The following is an 11,356-nucleotide window of genomic DNA, read 5'->3' on the forward strand; positions in this document are numbered from 1 at the left end:
GTCTCAGCTCCCGCATTGCGCTCCCGTGTTGCGCTCCCACAGCAGCCCCCGCAGCCAGACCCGCCCCGGCCGCCTCTCGCCGCCCCTGGCGCTCCTGTCTTCTGTTCTCGCTGCTGCCTTCTCAGTCTCTCTTCGGCTCGTGGTTCCAGTGGCGCCTGGGGCCGGGTAGATGACAGCCCCCTCCCTGGCAGATACCGCTGTCGCCGGACCTCGAGTCCCGGTGGCGGGGCTGCGCAGCCTGGCCCGGCGCTGAGGGTAGCAGCTGCGGTGGCCATGCGCCGAGTGGCGGCCACTCCAGGCGGCTTCTTCCCTGGGAGGATTTTGTAAATTTCACAAAATGGCGTGCACTCCAAACCTCCGTGGGCATATTATGAGAGTCCCCTTCAAGGTCTCAGCAATCCACTTGGGTAGTAACAGCTACCCCCGGCACAAGCAAGGACACCAGATATTCTGACTCACCATCAGGCTTTCTGAGTTCCTCTTCTTGCCGGTGGCCTCTAGGATCCTGCCGTTGCAGGGCGCGGATGGTTCACTCCCTTCCCGCCGCCATGTTCTCTCCCCATCCTGAAGTATTTAGTTTCTGAGGCTGTGAAGTCCAAAGTCCATCTGATGGTGGCGACAGCGACCCAGTGGTCTCACATTGCAAGGGTTTCAGAGGCTGGGAAGTCCAACGTCCAAGGAACACATCTGGTGAGGGTTTTCTTTGGTGGTGACTTTACAGAAATGTAGGAGTCTCATGTGGCAGAAAATGGCAGAGCAGAGATAGATAGATACCTATAGCCATTTTCTAAGGGAGAAGTGTAAAGCATATAAGCATAAATGCAAAATCTGTATCCTCCGTCATGTTTCTGCATATGTGATAAAAAAGAGACTCACTTCTGTACTTGAAAGTACCTGATGAAAGGAAACCTAGACATCTTCATAGTGAAATAATGAGATATAACAGCAGGAGACACCCTTTGTTTTAAAAATAAAACACAGAAGATGGTGTAAAGAAATGAAAGGTGCTTTGTTGAAAACTACAAGTAGGCAGAAAATTAAAATTCTCAACAATTATTTACTCTTAAATTAAAATTCAAATATAAACGAGGAGGGAAAGAAAAACATGATAGAACATTAGGAAATATATTAATACAATATTACATTATCAGTAAGAAAAAATTCCATAAACTCATGAAACCAATATCCATTATTGATTTTGTTGTTGTTGTTTGTTTGGTTTTTTGTGACCAGTAAGGGGATCGTAACCCTTGGCTTGGCGTCACTCGCACTGCGCTCAGCCAGTGAGTGAACCGGCCATCCCTATATAGGATCCAAACCTGCGGCCACGGCTCTACATGCACCACTGTGCTCCCAGCACCACACTCTCCCGAGTGAGCCACGGGGTCGGCCCCATTATTGATTTTTTAATGAAATGTTTACTTACTAGGCATGGAAGGCACTCTGTATGTTTACTTGAGCAATGAGATGTGCTTATCTGTGGTTCATAAATAGTTATTTTTTTCTCATTTCAGATGTCCAGATAGACGATGACCTAGTGGAGAGGAACCAGGAAAGTCATGGTAGATGCTTGCAGCACATAGTAATCACCAACAGCAACACATCAGCTGAGGAGAGAGTTGTGTTAGGAAAATCATGTTATTTGAATTCATATCATGTTTTAAATCTGATTATAAGTAATGGAAACTATTCAGGAAAGGGACATGAGGAGTTTTGCCTATGTCAGAATGCACTTCTTCCTCAGATGCCTGCTGGAGAGAAACTTTATGACCATGATATAACTGGAAATTTTCCCAGACATCATGAGCATCTTAGTCAGCATCCCAATATTCAAAGTGGGATGCAGCCTTTAGAATACAGTGGAAAAGGGAAATCCTCCAACACAGAGCCAATAGAATTTACCCATGAAAATATTCATATGGATGACACCACCTATAAATATAACGAATATGGGAAAGGCTGTGGGAAGTCAGCTGTCATTGACCAAGAAATAAATCAGGTAGAAAGGAAAACTTTTCAATGTGATGTATGTGGGAAAATATTCTATAAAAAATGTGAACTCACTAAACATCAGATTATGTACATAGGAGAGAAGCACTATAAATATACTGAATGTGAGAAATCTCTTATTAAGAAATTACACCTTACCTCACACCAGAGAACACCTATGCAGGAGTATCTTTATGGTTGTAATCAACATGAGAAAATTTTTTGTCAGAAGTCAGACCTTACAATGCATCAGAGAAGTCACACAGGAGAAATTTACTATGGAAGTATTAACTGTGGAAAAAGCTTCTGTGAGAATTCACTCCTCAGCCATCCTGAGAGAAATCACACAGATGAAATACCAGATGGATATAATGAATGGAGAAAATTTTTCTACCATGAGTCTGCCCTTACTCTATATCAGAGAATAGACACACATGAGAAACCATGTAAAGAATATAAAAAATCGTACAGTAATAAATGTGGTAAAACGTTTTGCCAAAAGTCACACTGCAGCAGCCTTCAGAGAATTCACAGAGGTGAGAAACCTTGTGAATGTAAAGAATGTAGGAAAGCTTTCCTCTATAAGTCAGTCCACATTTTATATCAGAGAATTCACACAAGTGAGAAACCATATGAATGTAAAGAATGTGGAAAAACCTTTAACCGAAGGTCAAACCTCAGCATGCATCACAGAATTCACACAGGTGAGAAACCATATGAATGTGAGGAATGTGGAAAAGCTTTTATCCAAAAGGCAGACCTCAGTAGGCATGAGAGAACCCACACTGGTGAGAAACCGTATGAGTGTAAAGAATGTGGAAAAGCTTTTAACCAAAAGTCATACCTCAGCATTCATCAGAGAACTCACACAGGTGAGAAACCATATGAATGTAGAGAATGTGGAAAAACTTTTAACCGAAAGTCAAACCTTAGCATCCATCAGAGAATTCATACAGATGAGAGACCATATGAGTGCAAAGAATGTGGAAAAGCTTTTAACCAAAAGCCATACCTCAGCAGCCATCAGAGAACTCACACAGGTGAGAAACCATATGAATGTAGAGAATGTGGAAAAACCTTTAACCAAAAGTCACACCTCAGCCACCACCAGAGAATCCACACAGGCAAGAAACCATATGAATGTAGAGAATATGGAAATACTTTTAACAAAAAGTCACACCTCAGTAGCCATCAGAGAACCCAGACAGATGAGAAACCATTTAAATGTAAAGAATGTGGAAAAGCTTTTAACCAAAAGGTAGACCTCAGCAGGCATGAGAGAACGCACACAGGTGAGAAACCATATGAATGTAAGGAGTGTGGAAAAGCTTTTACCCGAAAATCATACCTCAGCATTCATCAGAGAATTCACACAGGTGAGAAACCTTATGAATGTAAAGACTGTGGAAAAGCTTTTACTCACAAGTCAGATGTCAGCAGGCATGAGAGAATTCACACAAGTGTGAAATCATATGAATGTAAAGACTGTGGGAAAGCCTTTAACCAAAAGTCATACCTCAGCAGGCATGAGAGAACTCACACAGGTGAGAAACAGTATGAATGTTAAGACTGTGGGAAAGCTTTAAACCAAAAGTCATACTTCAGCTTTCATCAGAGAACTCACATGGGAGAGAAACCATATGAATGTAGAGAAAGTGGAAAAACTTTTAAACAAAAATCAAACCTTAGCAGTCATCAGAGAATTCACACAGGTGAGAAACCATGTGAATGTAAAGAATGTGGGAAAACAGTTTACTAGAACTCACCGTAATAGACATGAACAAATTCACACATGGGAAAATCTCAATTAACATCTTGGCTGTGGGAAAAGGTCTTGCCATAAATCACACCTCACATTTTATCATGGAACTTACACCAAGAAGAAGCCCTATAAGTGCACAACTGTCCCTTGGTATTGGAGGTTGGCTCCAGGAGCCCCTGTTGATGAAAACACAAATGATCAAGCACATTCTATAAATGGTGTACTGTTTCAATATTACCTGTGCACTTTTTTCCATGTTCTTTTCATCTTGAGTAGATTATATATATTGCTGAATACACAAGGAATTCCTTGTAAATAGTTACACTGTGTTGTGGTTTTTTTTTTTACTTGTATTATAGTTTTATTTTTTTCTTTTGGTTTTTAAGAATTTTTATGTGTTTGGCTGAATCAGCAGATGTGCAACCCTCAGATATAGAAGGAGGTCAATAATTGTGAAAACATCTTATTTCAGCAGTTACAGGGCTGGCTATAGTTAGTGTATTGTTGGTTAGAGCATTATGCTGATAACACCATGGGTCCCTGTACTGCCCAGCCACAGAAAAACAAAAACAACCCCCCACCCCCCGAAAGAACAAAGAAAAGTAAAAAGAACTTACCCAGTAGCAGTCATGAGATAATTTCCAGTGGGGGGGTGGAATTTTGCGTGTATTAGAATAGGTATGTATTTCCTAAAAAATACCTTTATTCTCTTGTACACATGCCTTCAATCTCAACCTTTAATTATAGCTTGTGGAATCATGTAATTTGGCTTTGTTCAGGGAAGTATGAAGACAGCTGATAAATGTTACTTACAGGCCAGGCAATTAAAAAAAAATGTTCATGGATTTGTCTCTGATTTCTCATGTTCTTTGGGAGTGAAGGGCAGATGACTCCTAAGGTGGAGTTGCAGACCATATGTGGGAGAAACCTGCCATAATTTAAGACAGACTGAATTGAAGCAGCCACAGTTCTTTCCAACTATATCCCCAAATCGTCTATTCATACTTTATGTAAGAAATGCTTACTATGGTTTTCCATTGCATATGTGATCTCTTTGTGTTTCTACACAAGTAGCCCTCTGTGCTAACTGGCTTTATGAACTTTCTGAGAGAAGTTATCAGTTCTCGAACAGAATATTCACAGAGAAGAGAAACCTGCATTGTTACCTTTTACACCCAAGTCTGCTTATGAGAAAATTAAATTATGGGGAGAAATAGTGCAATAAATATGGAACACCTTACCAGGCAGGGATTTCTCATTAAACAGTGACAATAATTTATCTTCATCAATATCTTTAATATGTCAAAGCTTCCAACATAACTTTCACTTTTATATATCAGGTAATTTGAAATGAAGAGAAAACTATCAATTTATGTAATGCGAATGCAAATTTTCAAGTAGAATTAATAAACGTAGGGTCAAAACTACTTTAAAGGTTTTTACTACCTAACAGCAGTTAAATATGAGTGGTGATATTGCCTGCCAGCAGACATTTGGCTATTTTCTGAAGACATTTTTGTTGTCATTGGATGTTAAAAGGTCTAGTGGGAAGAAGCCAGAGATGCTGCTACACAGCATACAATGCACAAAACAAACCCAAGTATGCAACATTTATGCATGTAAGTTTTATTTGTTAAAAACTTACCTTGATAGAAGCAAGCAAAACTATGGATAGGAAATATTTACACATAGGATAATAGTGTGACTTACATAAGAATTTTTTATTAGCCTATTCATTGTTACAAATCATACTTATTCTTATGCCCCTTATCCAATCTTTACCTTCCCCTTCCTCTACCCCTTCTAATAACCATAGATTCGTTCTCTCCACCTGATAAACTTTTCCTCTGTTTTGTTGCCTATATTATCCATCCAGTGCTGTGACGAATGTGATCAAGTCCTCCCCTATTATCACAAATCAGATGCTTGTTTTGCTCTGGAGTGTGCTTTGTGGAGAGACTGTGGCTTTTTTTGTCTCTGCTGTCGTCTCTCCTTGTGTCAATGCAGTTGAGAGTCTGATGTACCATCTGCACAGTGGCTGTGACTGCTGCTATAGAGCCTAGCTGCTTTTGCAGTAGCCAGAGCAATTGTGGCTTTGGTGGGCTACCTGCATGAAAATGGTATTTTTGGGTTGCTGCAGCTGGGTTCAGCTTCCCCAGACTCCATGTCTTAGAACCCTGGTGTGAACCAGCATGGTGGTGGTAGCTTGCCTAGTTCTGGTTGGGTTCAACTTTCCCCAGCTCCATGCTCCAGACCTTGGCAGGGCCCAGGTGGTGGTGGCTGCTTGCCTAGTTACGGCTGGTTTTGGCTGCCCCTGGCTCCATGCCTCATTGTAAGAGGTTGTTGTGGAGGAGAATGGGGAGGGGAAATAGGGTGAGAAGAGAGGAAATGAGGTGGGGAATGATTGAAGAATGTGGCCTCCCTCATTCAGGGTAGATCAGAGGACTTCTAGCAGTGGCTGGGTTGTCTCTGGGCTGGATGCAGATGTCAGGGGGTGTGGCTCAAGCCCGTGGCCCTCAACTGCCCCAGCTCAGGAGCTTGGGGTGCTTCTTACAACAGCTCCCTGGTTGTCACTGGGCTCATTCTGATGCCCAGGGGATGTGGCAGAGGCCCTCAGCTCCCCACTGCCCCAGCTTGGGAGACCAGGGCACTTCCTGTCATGGCACAATGGTCATCACTAGGCTGGTTATAGATGTTAGGGGGTGTAGCCAAGGCCCTCAGCCCTCTGCCATTCCAGGTCAGGATCCCAAGGCAGTACCAGCAATTGCTTGGTGGTCATCACTGGGCTGGTTGTGAATTTTGGGGGGACATGGCTGAAGCCTTTGACACCCCCACAGCCCTGTCTCAGGAGCCCAGTGTACTTCCTGCAGCAGCTTGGTGGTCATCACTGGGCTCATTGCAGATATTGGGGTGATGGATGAGACCTTTAGTGCCCCACAGTCACATCTCATGAGTCCACGGTGTGTCCTACAGTGGCATGGTTGGATGCAGATGTTGGGAGTGTGTGGCTGAGGCCCTTGACCGCTCAGTCCCCTGGCTCAGGAGCCCAGGGTGCTTCCTGTGGATGCTCAGTGGTCATCACTGGGCTGGTCATGGATGTTTGATGGGCATGACTGAGGCCCTCAGTGCTCCCATCTCCCTGGCTTGGGAGCCCAGGTGCTTCTGTTCCTTCTAGGTTTTAATAGGTGTTCTTTGGTGATGTTAGACCTTTAGTAGTTAAGATCAAACATTCTTCTGTTGGTATTTTGTTTTCTTTCACTTCTGTGTTGGATTGTTCACTGTTCCCACCACTTAAACTCTGCACTAGAACTAATTTGTCCTTTTCTTCCTTCTAAAATGGAGGAACTTCCTATGGGGACCAGGACTTTTATCTAAATTGCTGCTTTGCTGCTGATTCTCTGGTGATGGAGTTTGGATGTGTTGTCCCCCGCAAAACTCATGTGGAAATTTGATCCCCAGTGTGGCAGTGTTGGAAACTGACTGAGTCATGGGGGCAGATCCCTCATGAATGGATTAATGCTCTCCCTCAGGGAGAGGAGATTAATCAGTGAGTTCTCACTATTCCCATGAGAGCTGGTTGCTTTAAAAGACCCTAGCTGCTCCTCTGTCTCTCACTTCCTCTCTCTTGCTTCTTCTCACCATGTGATCTGCTTGTACCTGCAGGCTGCCTGCAGCTTTCTGCCATGAGTAGAAGCAGCCTGAGGTCTGAGCCATATGCAGCTGTCCCAGAATTGTAAGCCAATTAAACCTCTGTTCTTTATAAATTACCCAGTCTCAGGTATTTCTGTTATAGCAACACAGAAAGGACTAATACACCTGGGGAAGGCTTTCTGTGCACCTCCTATTTTAATAGTTGACCTTGTATGTACTTTCTGGTCTTTTGAGGTTTGGTACACCTGGGTTGTGTGGAAACTCTGGTCTGGGCCTGGGCCTTTTCAGCAAACTGAAACCACAGCAATTCTATATTCCTGACCAATCTACATTGAGTGATCCTGTGCTGATTGGGGAGCAGATCAGCTGTCTATGCTGTGCACTTATGTTCTGCTGGTGGGCCCATCTTCCCAACCACCCACACTCCAAACACTTCTCATAGGACAGGCTGTGCACTGGTCCCTTGTCATGACTCACTGGCCTCTCAGTGGTTACTTTTTTCTGTTGTCTGTGGCTCCTCCCATATGGGTCCATGGAAACCCTGTTAGTGCTCTGGCTGGCCTGGGGTCCACTAAGTCCCTTGTCTTCCCCTCCACTTTCAAGTAACTTCATACAAAGGGCACATCTGTGGCTTTTGATATCTCTTGCTCCATGTGTTCAACAGTTCCATCCTTAAAGCAGCTGGGGCTCAAAATTGTGGGAGTGATCCTTTCTCTCATTGAGGTTTCTTCTGACTTCATGAACTCCATAGATCTCTCCTCTTCTTTCCCTGTGTTCTAGCAGCCCCAGCTTGGCTGTCTTTCCTTTTTAATGGTTGTAAATTGGTTGATTTGTCAGACAGAGTGACATTGGGGACCATCCATTATGCCACCTTGACTGGAAGGCTTACCTGAGAATTTTTGACATTAAATGACACCTTTATATTTTGTTAAATTTGTTGTCTAAAGAACTGTGCTTCTTACTTTATTTCTACTCTCCTATTGTAGGTAAATTTGTATGACCATTACTACAAAACTCTCTTTTAAGTAAATGTAAATTTTTCTTATGTTTGAAGCTAACACAGAGCCAGTCAGTGGGTTGAATAGAAATACTTCCATGAGAATATACAGATCAGGCACATAATTGTTAAGAGATTAAATCTGCAATCATTTAAGCTGCTATAAACAGTAGTATTTATCGTATTCTATTTGGTGGAAAGTACTGTCTGGTAGGAAGATGTATCCTTCAGTCCTATTCCTCATATTTTTAAATGGGACCACATAATAGATATGATTAAGTGTACCACATGCTCTATATTTCAGGAATATCTTTTGTTTATTTCTGCAGTGATGGAGGGCTATGTTTGTACTTTGCCACTAAGAGGGGCAACAGAGTAAATCCCAGTTCCACTTGTGTATTGCCTTGTGCATGGTTCTTCTTGCACATAGGTCTGCAGATGTATCAATGTCTCCAGAGCCTGTTTTAAATGAAGCTCCTTTCTGTCCTCAGAGCCATAGTGAGGGGAGGAAACCCAAGCACCAGGAAGGGGTAAAAGTAAGACAAAATGGGGTCCAGAATAGGTCCTGAGGTGTGGCTGAATGCAGTGACACAGAGGTCACTTCCATTTGCCACCCTTCTGTCTCCTAACCTCTAGTATCAATGAGCAGAAACTACAGCACCATTATTTCTTTATCATCTTCCACTCTGTATTATTTTCTTTTTTCTGTTCTTAGGGAAAAGATTTTTCTGTTCTTAGGGAAAAAGATTTTTCCATCTTTTTCTTGCATTTTAGTTGAAAGGTTAGCTTTTGATTTCAGATATTTTCAGAGTATAGAAATTTACAGCTATAAATTTTATTCTAACTCCTTTTTAAGTTTTCATATGTCATGTTTTTGTTTTCAGCCTCAAAATGTTTCTGATTTTTTGTGTGACTTTATGACTTACTGGCTGTTTGGAGTTTGTTGTTTAATTTGCACAGAATTGTAAAATACTGAAATATCCTCCAGTTAAACATTTTCAATTTAAATCTGTTGTGGTCAGAGAACATACTTTGTATGATTTCAGTCCTCACATTTATTGAGACTATTTTATGGCCTCGCAAGTGGTGTTTTCTGGGGTCCTTCCATGTGCATTTATTTTTTTTATTTTATTTTTTTATTTTTTTTCCTTTTTGTCTTTTTCCGTGTCCGGCAACGGATCGCAACCCTCAGTGTCGCCCCCGTACCGGACCGGGACCAGCAACGGGATCGCAACCCTCGGTGTTGCTCCTGCGCCTCGCTCAGCCAGTGAGCGGGAACTGGTCTGTATGTGGGATCCGAACCCTCGGCAGGAGTGCAGCCACGCTTCCCAAGCGGCGCACTACAGCAGTGTGCCACCGGGCCGGCCCCCTTCCATGTGCATTTAAACAGAATGTGTATTCTGTTGTTGGGTGCTGTGTTGAATATATACATATCTGTAAAGTCAAGTTGCTTCATAATGTTGTCAACAACTCCTACACCATTGTCAGCATTTTGTCGTGATATTCTCATGACTAACACTAACTGTCATTATAAAATGTCCCACTTTATCCCTAGTAGCATTTTTGTTTTAATATGTATTTTGTTTGATATTAGTATGGCCAGCAAGTGTAGCTGTCTTTGGGCTCTGTTTACATTGCATATCTTTTGCCATCCATTAACTTTCAACCTGTTTGTATCTTTGACTATAAAGTGATTATCCTATGTACAATATTTAGTTTTTTCTTGTTTGTATTTTTAAAAATTTATTCGGGCAATTCCTGACTGGTGAAAATTTTATTTTGTTTTAATTGACAGATTGTAACTTTATATGTTCATGAGGTCCAATGTGATGTTTCAACACATGTATGTATACATTGTGAAATGATAAAATCAGACTGATGAACCTTCATTACCTCACATACTTATCATTTCATGGTGAGAACATTTAAAATCCACTGTTACCAACTTTGAAATACACAATACATTACTCTTAGCTATATTCACCTTGCTGTGCAGTACCTCACCAGAACTTATTCCTCCTGCCAGATTGAAACTTTGTACCATTTGAACATGTCCACATTTACCCTTGACCCTCTTCCTAACCCTCAGCTTCTGGGAACCTCCATTCTATTTTGTTTCTCTTAGTTTGACTTTTTTATACACTACATATAACTATGTGGTATTTGTTTTTTGTGCCTGGCTTATTTTACTTAACATGATGTCCTCTAGACTCAGCCATCTTGTCATAACTGACAGTTTGTTTTTACCACATCTGAATAGAATTCCACTTTTTATATGAATAATATTTATCTGTTCATTTCTGTAGTTTTGATATGTTGCCTGTTGTGAATAACAGTGCAGTGAACATTGGAATGCTGACATCTCTGACAAACTGATTTCAATTCATTTGAATATATACTCAGAAGTGGCATTTTTAGATCTACAGTAGATTTATTTTTAGCACTTTGAGAAAAATTTATGCTACTTTCCAAAATGGTGTTCTAACTTAATTCCCACTTACAGTGCATGTGTTCTGTTCTCTTCACATGCCCATGAACAGATATCTTTCATCTCCTCACATCCAATTTCTTCTATACATGGCAGAAAGATGCTGGCAAACCGTCCCTGAACTACCAGGAAGAATTATCAGAATAGAGAGAATAGAGGAAGTATCAGCATATTTTGTGGTTGGATACAAATTGTGGTGACAGACTAGGTTTGAGAGAGCTCCAATTTGGAAATTATGAGGACAGAATGAAGTAATAGGAGTGTGTTAGGGAGCAGTGTAGACAGATCCTCTCAATTATAACAGGTTGTCCCCCTGCTACAAAGCACACCCTGAAGACCCACCAATAAGAAATGACTTCCTAGGCTCTTGCCTATTCCTCACCCACCCCACATCTCCCTGCTGAAAGTTGGTCTGAACTTATCAATATTACCCAGTCACTGACAGCTTCTGAAGAATGTAGTATCACCC

At 41.7% G+C, this 11,356-nt stretch overlaps 1 protein-coding gene across 1 annotated transcript in view; it reads left to right on the top strand.

Moving 5' to 3' along the window:
- The window catches only part of LOC103602553 (zinc finger protein 345-like), a 22,388-nt gene extending 17,792 nt beyond the window's left edge, over positions 1-4,596 (top strand). The window contains 1 exon segment of the mRNA XM_008586970.1: positions 1,515-4,596. Coding sequence (XP_008585192.1) covers positions 1,515-3,748 — 2,234 coding nt within the window. The 3' untranslated portion in view covers positions 3,749-4,596.
- The last annotated feature ends 6,760 nt before the right edge of the window (positions 4,597-11,356 follow it).

This window comes from Galeopterus variegatus, unplaced genomic scaffold (genome assembly GCF_000696425.1).
Source record: "Galeopterus variegatus unplaced genomic scaffold, G_variegatus-3.0.2 Scaffold4191, whole genome shotgun sequence".
Lineage (NCBI taxonomy): Eukaryota > Metazoa > Chordata > Mammalia > Dermoptera > Cynocephalidae > Galeopterus > Galeopterus variegatus.